Genomic DNA, 23294 nt, shown 5'->3' with positions numbered 1-23294 from the left:
GTCCTCACCACCACCCTGAGACTGCAGTATTATTTCCCTGTTCTACCGATAAGGGGCATGAGGTTCAGAGAGGTGAAAACTCAAGGTTACAAAGCTAGGAAGAGATGGGGTTGAAATTACTACCCAGATCTTTGGTGCTCCAAAGCCCAGGCTCTCTGCCATTACCCTAGACTAAATTCTTTAGCCTTCTCAAAAGTTTGACTTTCTGGAACTTGTCCCAGTGCTACTGTCTTACTGCTTTTTTGGAGCCTGTATGTGGGTATTGAGGTAGCAGTCCCTCTAAGGCTGTGGCTGATGACTGCTCCTGGGGTAGGTGTATTTAGATGAATGAAAAAGAGACAACTAGGCCACTCAGCCCCCTTAATGGGACATAACTTATACAGTGTCAGCTTCAATTGCTGACTGAATGGTCCAGTGGCTTGGGGGTTCCTGGCAGGAATGTTTTCCTTGTCCTAGCGTGCTTGTGTAATGGGAACCTAGAAGAAGAATGGGTGTGTTTGTCCAGCTCTCTGGCTTTGAATGCTGATAATTTGTAGACAGGGACTACAGGGGCGTTAGAGCCGTGGGCCGGGCAGCTGTGGGGGAGGTACGGCTGCAGGAGAAAGCGGGCCCATGGAACAGAGAACAATTTGTTTATCAAGGGTTGGGATGCGGGGTGTGGAGGGAAGCTTTGCAGTCAGGCGCTGGAGACTGAGTGGGGGCTGCCGGGCTAGCTGCCAGCCCCTACCGCTGCCAGGGGTCCGTGATGGTAGCCTGTCCTAAGAATTTTGGAAAGGAGGTATGTGCTGTCCCCAAGAGAAAGGGCAAATTGGGGGCATATGCTCAGGCTGGGCACTGGGGAGCGCCTTTGTGGTCTCAGGTCAGGACTCAGCCAGGAATAGGTTTGGCACTCCTGGTGAGGCCCCTGGCCAGTAGCCACACACCTGCAGGTTCTGCGAGCCAGAGGGAGCACTTGAGGCAAGAGGTTGCTGATTAAGGAGAGAGCATTATCTGCGCTTGCTACACTGCTCGGCCACCAGACAGATGCGGACACTGCTGCTCCGCCTGCACCCTGCTTTTCTCTGCCCTACCCATCCCAAGCCTCCCCCAGCCCTCCAGGCAGACCCTAGAGGGCATTTACACTGAAGATCTTTTCCTCTCAGGAGCACAGAGTGATCTGCCCTCCCGGACACACTGCCTGCTGCCAGCCTCAGCATCACGGAAGTTGCTGGGCAGTTGTGTGCACTGCAGCCAGCCCAGCACCCGCTCTGGTTGGGCCCTGGGCGGAGTTGCTGTGGGAACAGAGTTCCCGAGGTGCCCTGTGATAGCATGTGGTAGCTTTTCCCAGTTACCAGTTCACCAATTCAGAGCAAGGCAGCCAGGGAGAAGGCAGTGTAGTGCTGAGAAAGGGACAGGCTTGCAATGAGAACACTTGAGTTTAAACCTTAGCTCGTCACCAGTCATTTACTATGTAACTTTGGGAAAGGCACCTCTTCTGCTTCCTCACTCCTCACATGAGGTGATATTACTAATCCCACAGGTTATCAGGAGGGTCAAATGCAAGAATGCAGTAGGGGCCCAGAAAATAACCTCTGTGAGCCTTAGTTTCCACATGTGAACAAAGGATTATAACATCTACTTGGGGACTTACTGGGAGTATCCTGTGAAATTATGTATGTAGAATGTTTAACAAAGTGCCTGGCAAGTAGCAAACATTCAACAAATGGTCGATAAAGTTATCCAGAGTGGTTATTCAATATGAATTTGTAGGTCGGCTAGTCTGGGAAAATATCAATAAAGCTGTAAAAGCCACTGGGACCAGGAGCAGAGAGAAATGGACTCAGCCATTGGAGTTCAAAATCAGCACTGAGAGAAGCCCCAGCTCAGACTGACTGGGAGCCAAACCTTGAGGCAGAGGGTCAGAGCTGCAATTGCCAGGAGCTGCTGCTGGGCTCCCCCTGGTGTTTGAGAGCTGCAGGTGCCTCTGGCCCCAGCCAGGGCCAGGCTTTCTCCCAGGAGAAGAAATGTCCCACGTGCCCAGGAAGCCGAGCCCGTGCAAAGTCTTCAGAGTTACTGCAGAAAGCCGTAGTACACCCCCGGGTGCTCTGGACCCTCCCCAGTCAGGGCCTTCTTGCCTAGCACAGGGCTGCGCTACCCAGATCTGGCCATAATTGTTCGGAAACAGCGCTAGGCTAAGCACCTCTCTGAGCTGCACCTAAGGCCTGTCTGGCGCTCTCCTTGTCCCACAGGCCAGCCCACTCCTAGAAGGGCAGAGGCTGGGCCTGGCCCCAGCTTTTGTAAACTGCTTCCCCGTTAAGCCTTTGCCTCCTTGGTTTGGTGGTATTTCCATCTCTGATAGGAGATATTCCCCACTATGACCCAGAGTATTAGTCCCTTAGTTTGGGGCTCCTTTGCCTAAAACTTGGTCCGTTGTCAAGGAGCTTACTCCTAATCCAAAGAAAGGAGCATTGAGTCTTCTCTGCTGGGGCATGCCACCTTAGACACTGGGAAAAGCAAGGCCCTGGGGAGTTAGCCCGGTTCCGCGTTCCAGCTCTGTCACCACTAGCTGCGTGCTTGTGGGCCCGTCCCCACTATTCTTTGAACTTCCGGTTCTCATCTGTACAGTGGTGGTGACAATCTCACTTAGCCCATAGTGCTGAGAAAATTTAATGAGGTAATGCACATAAATTGCCCAGCATAGGAGCTGGCATGGCGTGGAGGCTCAGTGAATATTTTCCTCCCTCCTAGCTGAAGTCAGAGATGCCAATAAAAGTTTTCACTGTGCATAACCTCAGCTCTGCTGGAAACGGGGAACCTAAATAAATAAATATAGGCAACAGCTTTTTCTGCATCGTGGCAGAGACTCACAGTCACCATGGCAGCTGCCCCTGATACTGGAGGCTGCGTCTCAACAACAGCCGTTATGCTAAGGGTGTCATTCGTTACCCCAAGCAGGCAAGCATTATTAACTTACAGACGGGGACCTCACAGCTTACAGGTGTCAAATGACTAGCCAGAGTCTCATAGCTTTTATGTGATAGAGCTGGATTTGAACTTAGATTTGATCAATCCCCCCAACCTTGAGAACAGCAGCTTGTATGAACTATCTTGGCTTCTAGATAAAATGTGGATCCACACCAGTCCTTGACAAATGGTTCTGAATTACATTTCCCCCAAGCTCAGCCTCTTTCCTCCATCAGATGCCTTAAGGAGCTGTAGGAAACCTCTGTCTTCCCTTCCCTGGTCTCCACTGGTGTCAGAGCCCACTGTTAACACCTGTGTCTCTTCCCAGATTTAGTGATGAAGGGATGGAGGTGATCGAGCGGCTCATCTACCTGTATCACAAGTTCCATCAGCTAAAGGTCAGCAATGAGGAGTACGCTTGCATGAAAGCAATTAACTTCTTAAATCAAGGTGAGTGGCTTGGGGAATGGGAAGAAGGGACTTTATTTTTATTTTTTTGCCAGTGAGCATTTGCCCTCATGTTTCATGCCCCCCTTTGCCCTCAGGACTGTCACCCAGAATCTGACACAGCATGTGGGTACCAGTCTTGGAAGGCCTGTGCTCCCCTCATCATCATCCTGCAGGGCATACTTTGGATATTTTCTTCAAACCTAAATGCCACAGTCTCTATAACTCATAGCGGAAGGAAGAGGATTCGCTTTGTTTAGTTAGTTTCAATGCATTTAAACACAGACACCAAGGACAGTACATGCGTCATTTAAATTATGTACCAGTTTTCCAGTGACTGAAGAAGAGCAGAGTGACTGATGGAGCTATTGGAGATAAGGCCTCTGCAACAGGCTGGCAGTGTTCTGACGCCCCTTCGGGGCCGAGAGGGGGTGCACAGAAACACACGTGCATATCAAGCGTGGCTTTTCACTAGAAGAGTGCTGGATAGGATTTGTGTGAAGTAGTACCTACAAAGTAGCGCTTGGTAGCTGCTGGTAACCGGAGTATGAAGGAGAATTTGTTTCCTTTTTTTTTTTCCAAAGTAGCATATGAGTGATCTGCTCTCAGAGTTGGCCTGGGCTGTTTTGCTGCCTGTGGTATTAAAAGTGCTCTGTTCCTGTATTCCGTTGCCTAGTCTGAGACTCTGGGTCCCCTGGTCTGTGCCCACACAGGCCAAACCTCCTCCTGCTGCTTCAGTACAATTCACGCATGTATCTGGTGGTGTGTGCCTTCCCTCGGCCAGGCCCTGTGGTGAACATGAAAGACACTGAAAAATAAATTAGATTCCAGGTCCCTCGCCTCAAGAAATAGACTCTGATGGCACATGACACATAATTTGAGCTTCAGAGATGGGGAGATCAGTAGCAACTACTTGGAGGAGAAATCTAAGCAGGGCCTCAAAGGCTGGGTAAGATTTATACATAGAATATCTATATTCTATATTTTATATATAGATATAAAAAAGGGGTAGGTGTGTGTGTGTGTGTAAAAATAAGAGAAATCTATGTAGAAAAAACTGGAGTGACATCCCAGATGAGCAGAAACACGGGAGACCATGTGTGAATACTCATATACTCGTATGTACAAGCATGAATGCGTAGGTATCAGCAAGGTTTCTGATGGGCTCCGGCAAAGTGCAAATTTAAAGATACTGTGCAGGATAAATTAAGAAAGGTAGATTATTCAGTCAGTTGTTCAACACCTGCTGGTGCCTTGTTTTGTGCCAAGCCCTGTGCTGGGAGCCAGGTGTGAAGACTGAGCCTAACCCTCAAAGGGCTCAGTCTAGTAATTTTCCTATATGATTTATTTCTTCTTCATCTGATTTCTCTTCCCTTGTCCAGAACTTTGTTCCTGCATGTCAGAAAGAGAAAAGATCTCCTGCTGTGACATTTAATAACTTTTAATTGAAAGATACACCTATTCAAGGAGTTGGTGTTTCTTCCACGTTAGAAAGCCCCTCCCATTTCCTGTGTGGTTTTCTTCACAGATATCAGGGGTCTAGCCAGTGCCTCACAGCTGGAACAGTTGAACAAGCGATATTGGTACATTTGCCAGGATTTCACTGAATATAAATATACACATCAGCCGAACCGCTTTCCTGATCTCATGATGTGCTTACCTGAGATTCGATATATTGCAGGTAACATTCTGGGTTCTGGGTTCCCAACGCTTCCTTGCTTCTCTTAGCTTGTGAAGAGAATGAGGCAAGCAGTGTTTTCAGGATACTCATTTAAGGCCCATCTCTTGCCCTCAGAAAAGTTATAACGAGAAGTTTGTGTTTTCTTTGTAGGGAGCAGAATCTAACATTTCCTCAGCACCTATGATGTGCAAGGTACTTTATGGCCTTATATCATTTAATCTCAGAACAATCTCTGCACGGCTGGTGGTTGGTGATATTATGGCCAGTCTATGGATGGGGAAACAGATTCAGAATTTCTCAGATTAGCTTCGTTTCCTGAATTGTATACTGTAAAACGTTGGATTTCATGCTATGTGAATTGTATCTCAATTTTAAAAGTTAACTTCATAGAATTGCCTGCAGGTTTTGGGGGATCATTCATTTAGAGCGATATCTTTAAAATAATTCTCAAAAATCCTATGTTTGCAAAGGAATATTTGTTGTTGTTTTTGTGGTCTTAAGCCCCTTCTGAGCTTGACATTTAAATAGGTCCGTTTGAATATAAAATCCTGGCTTTAGTTGTTATTGCTTTACTTCATTTGGTAAAGATTCTTATTTATAGTTATTCAGCAGATACTGAGGGGCAGCTCAGAAATGTGGCCTCTAGACTTTGAGGTTGTTCCTGTCAAATTCAGCAGTACAGTTTTGAAGGAAAAAATTTTCAGTATGACGAAGGAATTTTTGTTCTACATTTTGTGCCTGCGGTAATCTAGCAGATGTGAAGCTAGACCTAAACTATTGGAATTTGGGAGGTGTTTTGATATTTATGTCTCAGCATTTTCAAAACTAGGTTCTACCAAACGAGGTATTAATCGGTTGCCCTCTAAAATAAAAGGAAGTCAGTAATTACCCCACTCTCCCCCACAGAGCTGGGCTCTCACCCCTGGCAGCACTTGGAATCACCTGGGAAGCTTTTGAAAAATACCTGTACTTGGGTTGCACCTCCAGAGAGTCTCATGTAGTTGGTATGGGGTGGGGCCGGGGCATCAGTATTTTTTTTTAACTCCCCAGGTGACTCTAAGGTACGGTCGGGGAGGAGAACCACAGCCTCGAGTATTTACAGAGTATGTCAGCACGGTGAAGGCTCGGAGAAGTCCTCCAGTAAAGTCACCTGTATACCTTTGTTAGCCCTGAATTTCTCAATTTATTTGCCCCTGTGACACCCCCACCTCTTTTTTTCTTAGTACTTTTATTAACCCATTATACTACTCTGAAGAGCAATGTTTTATAGAATGGTAGAGAATCTATCGGGAAGAATAAGAAAACAGGATCTAAGTTTCTCCTGGTATTTTAGCTCTAACAGGGCATCTAGGAATACCTCTCAGTTGCAGATTCCTCATCTTTAAAATGGGGATAAAAAGTAGTATGTATCACACAGAAATATTGTGACAATTAAATAAGATAATGCATTTAAACACTTGGCACAGAGTAAGCATTCCCTGAATAGTAGCAATGATTATAGCTTGTACCATTACTAGACTCCCCAGGGCACCAGAATGGGCCTGGGTACCAGGATGTTAGCCCAGTGTGTCTGACCTTTGTGATACTCCTGGCACTTTCCTTGCCCCGGTCACTCAGTGGCTGGTGAAGGGCAGCATTCTCCCTTCACCAGCCCAAGAGGAGCCTCGCAGGCGCTTCCACTGGCAGCCACTGCTAACTCTTCTTTTCCTACCTCGTTCCCAGGGAAAATGGTGAATGTACCCTTGGAGCAGCTGCCCCTCCTCTTTAAGGTGGTGCTGCATTCCTGCAAGACAAGTGTGGGCAAAGAATGACCTGTTCGCAGCGCCCCTCCTCGGGCCATCCACAGAGCCTTGTGTGGGCAGGACAGGCTCCAGAAGAAAGAGCCAGAGAGACCAACGTGGAGGCTGTGGAGCAGCGTTGCCAGTTGCCTCCATAGCAAGAAGAGTGTTTGTTTGTTTGTCTGTTTTGTTAAGCTCATTTTTCTATATATTTATTTCACGACAGAGTTGAATGTATGGCCTTCAACACGATGCACATGCTTTTGTGTGAATGCAGCCGATGCATTTCCTTGCAGTTTACAGAATGTGAAGATGTTTAATGTTAGTGTTGTCATTGTTTAGAGATAGTTCTTTTGTATTTTGAGGGAGGGTGGGATGGGGCTGAGATGACTATTTCCATAATGTTGACGAAGACGACTACCTCAGTGGAAAGGGAGGGGTGTGGCCATCCCGACTTTTTCCACGTGTTCTCAGCAGACTCATACATTTGTCTGTCAGAGAGCAAACTGCCTTTTTCTAGCTACAGAATTGCCAGGTAAAAGCACATACCATGAAAGGGCAAAGTGCTGTTAGCAGGTTTACTGAGCAATGTGGGTGACACAGTGGGAACATGGCAGGAGATGAGGCATTACGCCCCCTCTTTTCTTTGGAAAGCATGAAAGTTGAGTGAGTGGGACACAGTGACCAAATGTAAGGTAGGTGTCCTCAGGAAGAAGGGTTTCTGTTCTCACACCATGCTGTGGGGCCCCCCTCCCCACCGTCAGAACCACCACTGTCAGTTTTTGCCACTGTCAGCTTTTCATCCAGGCAGAGTCCTGGCCATAAGGTATCCTTGGGACTTGCCTGCCAGCTCCCGTGGGGCTCACAGCTCCCTAGTTTCCTTATGTGGATCAACCAAGGCCTACCTTCCTGAGATTCCTTGGCTCTCCCTTACAGATGGCTTTCTATTGGCCCTCTGACAACATGGCTGAACAAAATGCCGTGCTCCGAATCCTGGTGCCCACTACTGATTTCTTCTCCTTTCAGCTTGTTCTCTTCAAGGAGTCATGAGACAAAGTCCAGACTGCAAAAAAAAAAAAAAAAGAATAAACACTTCTCCTTTAGAGTTCTCTGTACCTCCCCCTCCCCACCCCTCCCACCCCATCCCATCCCATCCCACCACAGGACTGAATCCAAAACCTATAATCTCTTTCTCAGTGGAACCATTCATTCATTTGCTGAGCAGAATTTTTGCCTCTATATTCTACTCCGAGTTCTCCTAATCTCGCTAAAATGAGAGCAGGTTTCCCAGGACAGAAAGCCCAAGGCCCAGAGTGGCCCAGCTGCCCCTTAGAGTATCCATGGCCTAGAGGACTGGAGTCCCAGGCACCTGGGAGGGAAGCGGGGCTTTAAACTACCTCATGTTCCTACGGGCCTGGCTGCCCCCTCTGCAGATACGGCCTGGACCCCTTGTTCTTTCACTACCTGCCTCCCGTGTCCCGGGAAGTGTTCCTTACCCTGTTGGCTTTGCCCAGCAGCCACACCAGACCTGTCTGGGAACTCTTCCAGGTGCTTCCTCTTTCTCTGCCTTACTGTACGGCGGTTGTCGCTGCCCACAGCCAAGTGTGGGCCAGGTGGCTCGCATAGCCAATGCAGCAGACAGACCATTTAGAAGGGCGCATCCGAGGTGGCTAGAGGGGCCTGCAGCACTCCTGGGGCCTGTTCAAAGGCCACGTGCTGTCTTCCCAGCCCAGCCGAGCAAACGTAGCCGGGGGGCCACCACCTCGTGTGCACACCGGCGAGGCTGTGTCGCATCATTTCCTTCCCAGTGAAATGTCACGGGTACCAGCAGAATGATGACTTTGTCTCTTGATGGATCTAAAACTCAGAGTGTTCCTGCTCAGTGCCATTTCCTCAGCTGATCTGAGAAAGAAAGATGGAAGAGATGTGCTCCTCAGGAAAACCTCTAATCAGAATGTTTTCCACATGTCAATGGGAAGTTGTGTGTGTGTGTGTCTGTGTCTGTTTCTCTCTCACTTCACAATATTTTTGTTTCCCTGAATGTTTTATTTAACCAACTAGATCGCATTCTTTGGCTACAGGGCAGACTCTGAGCTGCTTTCCTCGATATAGGGAGGAGACACATATCAGAAACCGCTTCTCCAAGACGGCTCCTGTGTGCAGCATCTTAATTTGCTTAGACCTCCATCTGTCAAATTATTATTTTTTCAAATGGCTTTTCTCTTAAATTAAGCATTTTACCGGTTGTGTTTGGGTATCGAAGGAAATTTCTCTCTGATGAGGCAAGAACATGTCTCTCCAATAATGCAGCATTAAACAGAGCAAGTTGTTAATTTGTGGAGTGGGGGAAAGGTTCTGCAAGTTGCCATTGTACAAATCCATTTTTACAAATGTTTGCAGCAGATTCCACAGAACAAAGAGCCCATTCATTTCCGAGAGCCCTGCAGAATCTCTGAGCCAAGTGGCCGTGTGTTCTGAGCCGGAGCCTGACCTGTGGGCCACCTTTAATGTCTTCTGCACCCAGTCCTTTTATGACGGGCTTTTTTTAAACAGGGTAAAGTGAATGTGTTGCATTGCAAACTCAGGTATTACGAGGAGAAGGTAGGAGTGTAGCTAGCACCGTGGAGACATTAGGTCAGCCACTAGATGTATTTGTGAATTTGGTTTGAAGGACACAGAGAAAGGTTGGAGGGGGAGGCTTGGTGTGTTTGTTTTTGCCTTTCTTCCCATACTGTTTGGTTAACAGGTAGCCTTTTTGCTAGTGGAAGAAGTTATGCATGTGAACTCAATTCCCTCTCTTCTGTCCTCTCTCTGATCCCTGCCACCAACAGCACTCATTTTGAGTGAGAGTTTTTCCACCATAAAAATAGGATCCTGAAAGCTGTGTGGTCAAGGAGAATCCCACCTCCTTCCACTGCATTGAAACATACAAGCTTTTCCCTTCCTTTCCCTTTGAATGTTTTCTTGACCCAAGACAAAAGTTTGGAATCTTGGAACTTCACCTACAACTTACACGCTCTGGTTCCTTTGTAAGACTTTTGGAATCTTTCACAAGGTTGGTAGTCTGGAGAAACTCCCTAGAACCTGTCTCAAAGCACTCCACCTGGCTCAGAGGACACCCAGGCTCCATGCCAACCCATGAGTGATATGGGAGAACCTCGAGAGATAGAAGGCAGCAGGCAGGACCCTCCCTGTCCTGTTCTCCAGAGCCAGAGCAGGGAGAGGGGTCTCCATGGCTCACTGACAGTCACCCACTCCACACTAGCCTGCTTCTTACTTGCCACTCAGGGAAGTGAGTACGCGCCATGGCCAATGTGTCACCAGGTCCTTAAAATCTTGGGTTCTCTGAGCCAGCTGCCTTGCTCGATTATCCATTTCTTACCTTAGTTTATTTGATCCTGATTTCCTAGGTTCAGATGGAGACAGATAAGCCCAGTGTGGGCAACATTTAAGCCATGGCTGAGGTTGGCCAAAGTACAGGGGTCCTGGCCTCCTGGTAGGGCAGGAAGCTGAGCAGTGGTTCCAAGTCTTTTGCTCTGGGTCCCTGGTCTGGCTTTTTTCCCCGCTTTTAAAATTTTGCAATTGTTTTAAGAAATCCAGTCTTTCAGACCAGCCCTTTTATTTTCTTTATTGATTTTTTAAAAAGCAAAAAAACAAAAAAAAAAACAAAAACAAAAAACTAAACAAAAAAACCATTACTGTTCCTTTTCCCGACCTGATCCGTGAGCGCCCCCCTGCACGCCCCTCTACCTTTGCAGTTGATCATTCCTCCCTTTTCCCTCGGCTTGAGTCATCTATGCCCAGTGTCTGTGAAATGATGTTTTATCTGTGTCTCAGGATGAGAAACGGCAATCATTCCACCAGGTGCTGGAAACTGGTTAGCCTTGAGGCAAGGGTTTCTAGGGCCACAGCTCAGGGATGTGTATTTAATTACAGGGTCCCCAGAAACCCCTCTCTTGGCTGCCACAAGCAACCGTTTTTCTGGGCTTGGGAGCCAGACCTGGACTGTTTCCTCAGAGGCAGGGCCCCAGAGAGCATGCTCAGTCTGGGAGCAAGCGGGGGCTTCCTCTGGCCAGACCTGGGCTACCTGGAGACTGGAAGACTTCTGTCTGTCCCGGGACATGAGCCACAGTGGCCCTGCCTCAACCAGCTGGTAAAATGCCTGGTGCCTCTGCTCAGTCCAGTCCCTATGTGGCCTGACTCCTCTGGGCCTGCAGCCCTAAAGGGACCACAGCCTACTCAGGAATTAATTGCAGGCCCAAAGGGAAGCTGCGAGTCAGGCCAGAGCTTGCTCCAAGCCCAGGAAAACGTTGTTACTGGTGGAGGCTAGTCTTCCAAATCCTGGAGCCAGCCCTGCCAGCCAAAGTATCATTTTTGCCCTTTGGTGACCATTGTTTTCTTGCTCTGAAATGTCTTATAATAGGTGATAATGTTGACTCAAATTTCCATGAAAAAGAAAAAAAGAAAAAACTACCTCTTGAGTGACATCCTGGTGATTCCTCTCTGAGAAATCCTGTGGGAAAAGAATACTGTAGCCCCTGCTGTGTTTACATGTTCCTGTCGGGAAAGAAACCCTGCCTGCCCTGGGGTGTTGGTGTTTTTGTCTGTGTTGCCATCCCAGGCTTGCGATAGGGGCTTGTAATGTCTGGGCTGCCTTCACACCTGCCTGGCCAGGGACTAGCCACTCCCTTGAAGAGGCCTCTGTTTCCTTCCTATGCCCCAAGGCACAGGAAACACCACCTTCCACTACTCCAGGGGCTCTGGGGGCACCTGCATCCATGAGCCTACCCCTGGGCTACCTACCTTAGGTCCACTCTCCCCACAGTCCTGTGTAGGAATCAAGTAAACCGGATGTCTCTGAGCCCTTGTCTCCAAAGGGCCGGTCAAGGGCTGCCCGCCAGCCTGGCTCCATCAACCCTGCATGACCAAATGATAGTTGGCGGGCTCTGCAGGCTCCCCAGGCCCTCTGCTACCTCCCACCCTGCCAGCTGGCAAGGGCTGGGCCCTTTTCTGTGAATTGACTACCTGTGGAAATGTGACCAATTAGTGTGAAATGCATGTTTAGAAAATATTAGGTACTGTATTTGAACCAATAAATGTGAATCCTTCTGCACATGGCATCTGTCTGTGAAGCTTGTCTGGGGTCCTGGGCAGGGGCAATGGGGTGTCCTAAGGAGCTGGCTCGCACCTTCTGATCTGTTGCTCCTGCTTGTAGCTGACACCCACCCAGTTCCTGTTGCTGGGGGTCTGGCAGAGGGATGTCTCTTAGAACTGCTTGCATTAAGGAGCCAGCACTGACCGAGGGGCCTGCTCTTGTCTGGCTCTGTGTTGGGACTTTTCACAAACCTGAACCTCTGTGAGCTTAGAGAATTATTATCTCTATTTTATAAATGAAGAAGCTAAAGTTAAGTGAGGTGAAGTGACTCAGCCAAGGCCACCCAGCCAGAAACAGTCCGGTGGGCGGGGCAAAGACACCTTTGCAGTGCAGTGGGCTCAGAGTTGTGATGTCCCTCGCCGAGGGAGTGGCTTGTCCTATTCAGTCAGGAAGGGCTTCACAGGTGAGCGCCGACAGTACCTGGAAGCAAGTCACCAGGCAGAAAGGACGGTCAGCTAGGTGGAGGGATCGACACCTTTTGAAGGCCTTGCTGTGATTCGGAAATACGTGGAATATTCGGGTATGACAAGGGATTGCCTGACAGCAGTGATGGCAGATGGAAGGGGTTAGCAAGAGTTGAAGCTGGAGAAGTACTTGGGAGCCTGGAATGCCACATCCAGGAGTTTGGGGAAGGAAAGCCATCTGCTAAGTCTCAGGAAAGCGGCATCTCAGTGATAGATAGCAGTGTGTTGGTCGGTTGCCTGCATAGTGTGTCACTATGGTCCAGCCAATAATTACCTGTCCTTCCAGAAAATAGATGAGGTTTTCTAGAGTTAAGAAAATGGAGACTCTGAGAAGTCAAGGGATGTGCCAAAGTCAGACAGAAAACGTCAGCCGAGACTTGAACCCAGACCAGCCCACCTCCTGTAATCCTGCTGTTCATACGACCAGAGAAGTGGCAGAGTTTGGGCTGCGGGTCGTATGAGACAGATGGGAAAGATGAAGGCTAAAGAGAGTCTGATCAAAGTCTATTACATCCTGTGTAAAAGGAGGGGAAGACCAGCTGCCTTCCCACACCTCAGCCTCCTTCTGCACAAGGGACCAGAGAGCCCTTGAGGTTTGAAAGAGATGGTTTTAGAACAAAGGAATCGCTGCAGAACTCATTAATAGACTATTCCGTGCCCAACAAGAGGGAACAGATAAGACACAGAGGTGCATGGAGAAGGAACACATTTGCTGACCGCCGGCTAAGGGAGTGCCAGGCACTGCAATAGGTGCTTTGCATGTATTGTCTCCTGTCATGCTCATAACCATTTTGCAAGGTATAGATCTCAGCCCCATTTTACTCTGAGCAAATTGAGGCTCAAGGAAATTAAACCATTTTCCTCAGATGACACATGAGTAAGTGGCAGAATTGGCTTTTGAATCCAGGTCTATCTGATACCAAAGTTACAACAGGCTTCCTCCCTGCTCAGCTTCAGCAATTCAGTAGTGCTGAGTATGAATGTCTGGAGTTTGTAACAAAGCTCAGTAATGGCCTTTGGTTGAACTTTTTGCTATTAACAAAATAAACAGGACTCAATTAATAAAGGATTAATTTCTCTAATGTGAAAGAACATCTGAAAAGCAGTGCTGTCCCCAATACATGAAGTGTAGAAAGCCACAGAACCAGTGCTGTGTGCGTCCTTGGAACACACGACCCACAAGGTGGCTCCCTGGGAAAAGAAGTGGGAGTTCTAGCGCCAGAAATCTGGGGAATGCTGCGCTCTGTCTTCCTCACTGATCCCCAAACTTCACTGGCATATTAAAGGCTCTGAGAAGTCCTACCTGAAGGAAACTAATTTTGTATAGCTCAGGGACTACCCAGAAGTACTTGAGTGTGGGGCATTTTTTTCCTCCTATTAAAATTCTGTTGGGACACTTCCATGGCATAAAATTGAGGACACTGCTCTAAATTGATGAACTGCTACTTAACTGATGCCGAGCTTTCAGTTTCCTTGAGTGCCCGGCAGTAATCTGGAAGAAGAATAAAGTAATTGACATACAGAGCAAAGCAAAGTGCTGTACAAAGTCTTTTCTCTGCATTCGATGACTGATTCCTCAAAGCCACCCTATGAAGTTGGTGCTGGAATGAGCCCATTTTACAGATAAGGAAACTGAGGCCCAGAAAGGGTAAATAATTTGCTCAAGGTTACATAACTTGCATGTGACCTAAGGAATGAATCTAACATAGTACTGACCGAGGGCCTACTACTAGGCGGGATCTGTGCTGAGATCCTTTTCCTTACCCTCTGAGGTAAGTGAGATCATCTCTGTAACTGAAGAGGAAACAGCTCTGTCTGGGTTACATCAGAGTCTGACGCCAGAACTTCCCAGAAGTAGTGATGGGAGGGTGTTGGGATCAGGTTGGATGGGGCCCTCTTGCAGGGATCATTTCTCTCAGGCAGCGTGTGTGTGTGTGTGTGTGTGTGTGTGTGTGTGTGTGTGTGTGTGTGTCTCAGCAGGCACACCCACCAGGGGGCTCACCATCTCAGTTCTAATTCCAGCTCTTCCCCTTACCAGTTACATGGCCTTGACCCAATAAATGCCTCTCTGATCCTCGCTTTCCCTGTCAGATAAATGGAGATGGCGGTGCCTGTGTCTTAGGGGTTTAAGGATTCATTGTGGCTGGTTCAACGTAGGGGCTTGACGAAGTCAATCCATAAAAGGAAGCTGTGTGAGGGGACCTGTGGCCCCTCACACCTCAATAGCAGAAACTCAGCAAGAGCCAGAAGCTACCGCTCTGGCGTGGTCTGACCTTGGCCTGGCTGCTCACCAGGGTTTCATGTCCACCTAAAATGAACCTTTCTGAGATCCTGTGGCAAAAGTACCCAACTGTCAGACCCAGGGCTCTTGGAGTCTTGTTCCCTTGGCAACAAGTCTCACCATGGAGACCACAGCCACATCCCTACCCTCCCTGCAAGCTTCCTTTCCACAGAACTTCCCTGTTCAACACCTAGTCCTAGGAGCAGTGCAAAAACTGAGGAAAGCTCCATGGAGACCCTTCCTCAGGGTGAGAAGTTTGAGTAACAGCCAGCAAGAGAGGCAAAGAGAACTCCCACTTTCTGTGCCCACATTATGCCTGGCAAGGTTCTGAAGCGTCTACACAGGTAGGCTCATTTAGGTGGAAAGCCAGGCACTCACCCTGGTTGGACCAGCCAGTGTCTCACAGCTGCTCAGTACTGGTGCTGAGACTTGAGTCTAGGGTTTCTGACTCAGGAACCCCTACTTTCTCGGAAACTCCCCACACCCACTCACATGGTCCAGACGTAGCCCCCAGCCTCCTTCTGCAGAGGGTTGGATAGTTGGGTGAATCCCCTCCACCCAGGGCCAAGGCTGGCAGTGCAAGCAGCGTCCAGCTGCCCTGTAAGCTTTGGGCTGGGCCCAGCAGCAGGCGAAGCAGAGGAACCGCACTATTTTAAGCCAGGGCTGGCTGGCCCCATGTGGGCACAGGGAGGGTGGCCTCGGGCCCTTGGCCAGCTTCCCGGAAGTCGCCATGGCCTCCCTCCTCTCCCCTGAGCAGCTTTCTGAGGCAGTCACTTCCCTACAAACAGGAAGGAGGCCCTCAGGCCAGGAGACCTCCAGCCCCACTTCCTCTTCCTACCCCCAGTTTTCTCTACTATTTAGGGGAGCCCACCAGCTCCAAGCCCTGCTCAGTGTCCATTATCTGGGCTGACTCTCAGCAGGGTTGGGAGGGTGGGGTCTGGACTTCTGCTGCTTGAGCAGCCCTAGTTCTCCCATTAAAAGTCTAAGGCCTCCACTTGCCCCCCTGCCCACAGCCTGACTCTCACACACATTCCCATTAAGGCAGGCCACTAGGAGCCAGGAAGACAGCAGAGATACCCCCAGACTGGAGCAATTCAAGGACCCTAGAGAGATTCTAAGAGACTGAAACGGAGAGCAATAAACTGGAAACTTCCCAGAGAAAGGTTGAGGCATAAACAGTGAGCAACACAGATTTATTGTGGCAGAGACAAAATTAGATGCTCAGAGACAAAAGCAGACAGAGAAGCAGAGACACGGCTGCGAATGGCTGGGGCCAAGAGGGCAACACGATGGCTGAATGGTTGCTCCTGACCACCCCCAAGTACAGGCCCTGTCTCAGGCTGGGGGGGGAGGAGGGCACCGGCTGCATGGCTGAAGAGGAATGTGGGGGGCAAGGCTGGGTCACCCCTTGAGGGCCAAACGTGTGCACTGAGAGATAAACTACCCCAGGAAAGGGCCCCAGCTGTGCAGGACTCTCCAGAGCATGTTGGAGAGGCCCAGGCCCAAGGCTGGAGCCCAGCCCTACCAGATACCTCCTCCTGAGGCTCTCCACCAGGCCTCATATTCTAGAAGGTCCCAGGTCCCTCAGCTCAGCCCCTGAGGGCATTGCAGATTCTGCGAGTGACCCGATCATACAAGAGCAGGGTGAGTCCTAGGAACCCTGTCAGCCACAGAGCCTCAGGTCTCCAGCTCTGGCTGCAGCCCTGGCTCAGGTTGGGGGCCAGGGCTCGCTAAGCTGACCAGGCTGAGCAGCGGCTCTAGCAGAGGGGTGCTATGGTGGAGCAGCTGTGCACGGGATTGAACTGTCCCCATGTCACTTTGTCCACTCATGTGCACGAGTGTGGGTCTGTGCATGTGCCCTGGGCTTCCTCGCCTGTGAGGGTGTGCAAAGATGTAGCGTCCACATATTGCCAGGAGCCCCACTCTGCCTCCACAAGTCCCTGTTCTTAAACTAGAGAAGTCCCCAGAGGCACCTGGTCTCTCCCACCCCCACCAGGTGGTCCAGCCCCAGAGCCATAAGGCAGAGGGGGAAGAGCAAGCAGGTCTATTGCCGTCCCCCGCCCCCCTCCCCACACTGCAGCTGAGGCTCCCGCTGGCCACGGCCTTGACCCGCCACTATGGACTTCTCTGACATTGGCATCGGATCTGAACATCTGGCAGCAGGCTGATAAGGGGTGCAGCGGAAACAGCCTCTGCTGCTGCCAGCAGCCCCACCCCCTCCGCTGCCCTGTGAGGGGTCTCCAAATCCATACTCCCTCTGCCTCCAGTTCTGGGCCCTGCCCCTCTCTCTTTTCTCATTCTCTGTCTCTGTCTGTCTCTCTCCTTCTCTCTTTCTTTTTTTCTCTCGCCCCCACCCCATTTCTTCTCTCAATCTGAATTTCTTTCATTCCTTCTCCCTGGCTCTCCCTCTCTCCACTTTCTTTCTCCTCTTTCTCACCCTCCCTCCCTCTATCCCTCTTCCCCCACCCTCTCTCTAGGACCACCTTTTGGTCTGTTATGCTGTCAACGGGTCTCCTTTTTCTCTCTTTTCTCATTTCCTGCCTCATTTCTCTATGGCTTCTTTTTCTGTCTGTCTTTTCTCCTCTCCATTTCAGTTTCTGGGTAATTCTGTCCATCTTCCCTCCATTTCAGTTTCTGGGTCTCGGGTTTTTTTATTCCTTGTTCCACCTCCAGGAAACAGGCCTAGCACTTTGGGAAAGTCCCCACTTAGAAGAGAGACCCTGGGCTTTGCTTGGGGACCGAGGGAGGGGGAAGCCTGGGTCAGGACTACACCATTTCTCTTTTCCCTCTGGGTGGGTCTTATGGCCTGGGACCACCCAGGCTGGTGCTTGAAGGAAAGGACTAATAGTCCACCTAGTTTCTCTGGCCAAGTGGAGAGGACTCTGAATCGGCAAACCCAGGTTCTAAACTCCCAGGTCTGGATTTGAATCCTGGGTCCATCACACCCTTGTTTTGCGACTTTGGGAAGACACATCGTCTCTGAGCCTGAGTGTCTTCATCTCTCACATGTTGCTGTTGGGAGGTAAGGGGAAAATACCACTACCTCCCAGGATGGTGGAGAGGGCTCGAGACGACCCCAGGTGTGGACTGGTTAGTAGGGGACCCAATACATAGGAGGCACTTTTGTGTTAGGGACTTACTGTTCCCAGCATGCCTCATCCTGTAAAGGGGGGGGGGTCCAAGAAGGAGCAGCACAGAGGAAGGGGATGTCAGTAAATATCCAGGGTGATGAGGGGTGAGGAGCGCTCAGCCTGAGTGGTGGCAAGTGATGGCCGACTGCCTACAGAGAAGGCAGCAGGACAAGGGGCACAGAACTCTACAGCAGATTCCACACGCGCTCACTGATGCTCGCTCTGTGCTGGCTGCTGTAGACACAGATAAGTCAGCCCTGAGCCTCTCCTTGAGGGTTCCCCAGAATGGCGTGAGTCACTGTCACAGAAGGACAAACAGTGTTCAGAATGATGTTGCAATCTCAGACTCAACACAGAAAGGGTCTCTGAGGACAGACTGTCGGGCTTTCAGTTTGTTGTCGGTTTTGCTAGTGTTTACTGAGCACACACAACATGCCAGGCAGCCACTGCATATGTTACATGTATTGTCTCAGAGTTGTCCCCATTATGTGGAGGGGATGTAAAACCCAAAGAGGGGAAGTGATCTGTCCCAGGTCTCACAGCTAGAAAATGGCAGAACTGGAATTTAATCCAGAGTCTCGCCACTAGTTCCTGAGCAATTCTCCTTGTTGGGTTCAAGGCCTCGCCAGGAGACTGGCAAAGCCAGGCTGGTTCTTTCCATGGCACCACGGTCTTGGAAGACCCTGTTTGTCATGTTTGAGAGGGCAGGTGAAATGGTTTCATTTCACAAAATCTTCCATGAAAAGAAGTGCAAAGGGCCATGTGTGTGACATGTTGGGGATATAGGGTGTTTGCTGCAGTATTTTTTAAATTCAGAGGATGAGTGGTATTCATCCAGAAACAAAATCTTTGCATTGAAATGGGGAGACTAGTTCGGTTCAGCCATATGCAAGAGAAGTACATCTTTTAAGAACTTCTGTGGGTGAAAAGACATAATTAGGAGGTCATGCATGTTGGGAAATAAGTTGTATATTATGTCATAGGTCGAATTAGAATATATTAGTAGAGTCAGTTATGACAGTCAGTAAAATTATTGTCTTGTATGTATTTTCACACAAAAAAATGTTTTAAGTGGCACAATGAGAAAGACACACTAGGTTTCAAATATAGTTGACTTCAGTTATCCAGGAAAACCCCTCTTGTCCCAAGCCAAATAAGTGAGGTATTCTATGTGATTTGCCTATTTCCTCAAATGAAGGAGGGTGTGGGGGTTCTCAACAGTGATTACTTAATGGTCCCCCTGTGCCCCTGCCCACTCCCCAGGATGAATGGCCAGGAGGTAAATCCTGCAAGGACAGAAACTTTTTTCCTTTTTCTCCCTTTTCTCCAGTGCCTGGCACCTAGTATGTACTCAGTAAAGGTGAGATGAACGAAGGAATGCAAAAAAGAGGGTGCCATGAACGTGAGAGGGACAGAACAGGGTAATCTGGGCCCTATCGGTCCAGGCCAGTTCAGGCCTGTCTGGGTCTGGAAATTGGACAGCAGGGACATCCTCAGCTGTGCTGGCTGGGAGGCCTGATCTAGACAAAACTCCCTTCCCTCTCCCCTGCCCTATCCTGGCCTAGCTACCTCTTGGCCCACTGTAGCCAACCACCTGACCCACCCTCAACTTCTCCAGCTATGTACTGGGAATCAGCAGCCCATGGGAGGTGGCGACATTCAGAAAGCCAGCATGGAATGACCACATTCAGCTCACCTGCTTGCCTTCTGGCCCCCTCCTCCTTTCTTCACCTCTAGAAGAGTAAAATGACCAGGCCAAAGTCGCATGCCCCTGCCTCCACACCAGTCCGACCTGACTGCACTCCCATGTCTGGGCCAGACCGGACCCTGCCAGGCCAGGCCCCAGGGAGGTAGCCATTCAAGAGGAGAGAAGCTGGGCTGCAGGCCGGGTGGGGGAGCCGCCCATAAATCAGGCCCCACTCCCACCCAGTCGCTAACAAGCGGGGCTGCCTACCCGCCTACGTGGGGTCCCTGCCTCTGGGCTCCCACAGCGGCCTGGAACAGCCAGCTGGCCAAGGCCTCCAGAGTGCCTTGGCCTCCGCCCCCACCCGCGGCCCCCAGATAGATAGGGGTACTTTTTTTTTCTTTTAAGAGAAGAAAAAAAATAGACCTAAATGAAGAGAAACACCAACAAAGAAGGAGAGAGGCCTGCAGAGTCACGTGGGGGCAGAGACCAATTGGGCCTCTGGTGCCCCCCCCCAGGGCGGGGAGGAGGAGGACGGTTGGACAGAGCCAGCCTACTGTCCGCCTGCCGCCCGCCGTGGCGTGAAGGAGTTCCGTGTGCCCACCGTCACCACTGCCCAACCTGGGCTGCCGGAGCCTCCCCTCGGAACCCCGGTGCCCACTGCCCACCCTCATCCAGCGTGAGAGCTCGCCTTCCGCTCCGTAAGTGAGGGCCTGGGCCCAGGCCTCTAATGGCCAGTCTCCCTCCTCAGTGCCTCCCTGCGGCCTGGGCTGGCCACTGCCTGCTCTACTGAGTGACGGGTGCCCGCTGCTCTGGGCAGAGAAGGGGCCGGGGATCTCCCCAGACCTGCCCTCCCGTCATGTTACCCCTTTTTTCCCCAGGCGGCTGATGGGAGGAACTAGGCCTATGTGGACAGACTCAATGGGGTCTGGGGTGTCCGGCTGTCTATGGGGGGGCAGTGTTCACAGGGCTGTGTTGACCCAAGCCTGGTAGTCTGTGCTTGTCCATCGTCCCTGGGTCTCCCTGCCTGCGTCTTTGCTGTCTCTGTGGGTGTCTCTGAGTCTCTGGGGATTCCCTTCAGTGTCCATCTGTCAGTCTGGGGTCTGTGACTGGGCCAGGTCAATGTTTGCTTCCTGGGCAGGTACTTGAGGGGCTGTGATTCCCCACATGAGCTGGAACCTGAGGCTGAAAGGCGACTGCAATGGAACCTGGAGGGTCAACCCAAGTACCCCTGGGGAAGAGGAGGGTTGAGGAGGAGGAAGAAGGGGACGACTGGCTCAGAGCCCCGTCCCCTCTCCACCTGGCCCCCCAGCCCGGGGTCTATTTATACTGCCTGGGTCCTCTTCAACAATGTCCAGGGGACCCCAGTGGGCTTTACCCTAGAGAAGCCAAAAGGGGACCCCCTACCCAGCTGTCCCCCTCAAACGCTTTCACTCCCCCTGCAGAGGAGGTGCTGCTTCTGTTTTCCACTTTCTGAGGGCCCCTCCCTGATGTTAAGAGACAGTAGACCCCCATCTCCAGCTCTGGCAAATGCTGTTCTTTCTCAGGGCCTGGAGGTAGAGGAGTCTGTAACTAACTGTGCTTCTGGCTCTCTGTCCTCCCTCTTCACCATGATTCAACCACAGAATCTCTTGGAAACCGCAGAACCCCTTATGTAGGGAGGGCCCCTCTTTTTCATTTCATATACGGAGAAACTGAGGTTCAGAGAAGCTAAGTGACCTGCTCGAACTTGCACAGCAAATTGCCGGCAGAGTCTGCCTGTCGTTCCGCGGGCTGAGAGAGATGAGGAGTGGTCTTTGAGAGCCTTCGACCTGGTCCTCGGCCCCTGGGCTCTCAAGATCAAGGCCGCAGCTCCAACCAAAGCAGGAGGCCTTCTATCTGGGGCCCAGATGAAGCCGGCTGCAGCCAAGGGTCCGAGCGTTCAGATCTCGGCCTTTGGGTCGGTTGCGTCGCTGCAGATTCAAAATTAATCGCTCCATTTCCCATCTTAGTGTCGCTGCTCTCAACAATCTACTATACCCTAGGTGCCCGAAGGGGGTGGGGAGCCGCAGGATGCCAGACGGCCCTTCTCTTGCGTCTCAACTTCATCTGAAAAAAACAAGAGTGACCCGGCAGACGTTCCCCAGCCCAGAGCGAGAGCTCAGCCCGTCCCCGCCCAGGGAACCGCTTGTGCCCAGGGCTGCCAGCCTCTCCCTTCCCCTGCCCCCAGCCCGGCTCGAGCGCAGAAGCAGAGCGGGGAGGGGTTTCTCCTGCCCCGGGCTCTCGTCTCCCAGCTCCCGCTCCCTCGTTGGCTTCGGGTCCTCGCCAAACCTCGGAAAACTCGCAGGGTGGGATGACCACGATCCCCATTTCCAGCCGAGCAAACCGAGGCCCACCGAGGAGAAAGGGTTTGCCCAGGTCTCATGGATGGACACTACTGATCGCCTCGCTGTTATACGCACGTGCTTTGTCATCATCACTGCGGTTCATGCGAACGACCACCCTCAAGGAAGGCCAATCATCAGTCCCACTTCACAGATGAGCAAACTGAGGACCGCAGAGGCGGGAGGTGTGCTTAAGCTTCCAATGACACTTGAACTGGTGCCTTTGCCACGGCCCCCAACGTTCGGCCTTACCCACCTCCACGCTGCAAAACGACCAGCGCCCCTAGCGTGGCCCTCGCCCCCACTGAGCTGAATTGGCAAACGGGCTCTCTTCCTCCCACCGCCGGCCGGTGGCCCTAGGCTCCCAGGCGCCCAGCACCTGCCTGATTCGGAGCCGCTGGGGCTCCGCGGTGGGGGCGGGTCGGGGCTTGGGGGGGTGCGCCCAGAGGGTCAGGGTAAAGGCGCGAGCCCGGCTAGGTGGCGGGGGAGGGCGCGGGCCCGGCCTCCGCCCCCGGATACAGCACGCGCCCATATAGAGGGGCCGGCTTCGGGCCCGGGGCGGCTGGTTCGCTCGGCGCGCACTGGCGGCGGAGGGCCCGGGTCCCAGGTGCGCGGTGGAGCAGCCCCGGAGGCGGCGGGGGCGGGGAGGCGCCTGTGGGGGGAGCGCCGAGGCCCCGCGCCCCCGCCTCCCCGCCCCCGGCCCGAGCGGCTGTCATCGCGGGCGGGCGGCGCTGCGCCCGGGTGCGGCTCATCGCCGGCGGCGGCGCGGCCGGGAGGTGCGGGACTCGGCGCGGGCGGGACGCGGGCGCTGCTGCTCGCGGGAGCAGCCAGGTGGGCGCCGCGCGGGCCGCGGCCGCCGTCGCGCCCCGTGTCGCTTCCCGGTGCGGGCTCTGCGCGCTGCGCTCCGCGGACTTGCCTCTCCGCCCGAGGGGTCTGCGCCCGGCGCCCGCGGTCTCTCCGTCCCCGCCCGACGTCTGGGGCTCGGGCCACGCGCTGCGCCTCCCGTCGCCGTCGCTGCCGCGGGCTTTGTCTCTCCCCGCCTTCGGGCCCCCCGTCCCGGGCGCCGTCGTTTGCCAGCCCCCTCGGCTCGAGTTCCCGCCGGGTCCGACTCCGCGGGGCCCCGCCTCGGAGCGCGGGCTCCGCTCGGCCGTTTTCCCAGCGGCTTCAGGTCCCGACGCCGGGCCGGGCTCCTCCGTGTCGCCAGGTGTCTCCGTCGCCCGGCGTCTCCCCGACCGCGGTTTCTGGTTCTGCGTCGTGTCTCCCGGGGCTTCTCGTCCGGCCTCTGTCTCCCGCTGTCTCGGATGTCTCTTGCTCTGTCGTGGTCTCTGCCTCCGTCTCCCTCGTCCCCCCAGGCTTTCGCGGACTCG

General features: G+C 52.0%; 1 protein-coding gene across 4 annotated transcripts in view; it reads left to right on the top strand.

Moving 5' to 3' along the window:
• Window positions 1–11932, top strand: part of NR6A1 (nuclear receptor subfamily 6 group A member 1) — a 211265-nt gene extending 199333 nt beyond the window's left edge. For all 4 annotated transcript variants that reach the window (XM_081066858.1, XM_081066857.1, XM_081066860.1 and 1 more), the window contains 3 exons: window positions 3272–3393; window positions 4919–5071; window positions 6794–11932. In XM_081066858.1, coding sequence (XP_080922984.1) covers window positions 3272–3393; window positions 4919–5071; window positions 6794–6882 — 364 coding nt within the window. In that variant the 3' untranslated portion in view covers window positions 6883–11932. The remainder of the gene's footprint in view (window positions 1–3271; window positions 3394–4918; window positions 5072–6793) is intronic.
• The last annotated feature ends 11362 nt before the right edge of the window (window positions 11933–23294 follow it).

Source organism: Rhinolophus hipposideros (assembly GCF_964194185.1).
Source record: "Rhinolophus hipposideros genome assembly, chromosome: 11".
In the NCBI taxonomy this organism is placed as follows: Eukaryota; Metazoa; Chordata; class Mammalia; order Chiroptera; family Rhinolophidae; genus Rhinolophus; species Rhinolophus hipposideros.
Note: the sequence above shows the minus strand (reverse complement) of the source record. Positions and strands in the feature narration are given on the sequence as shown.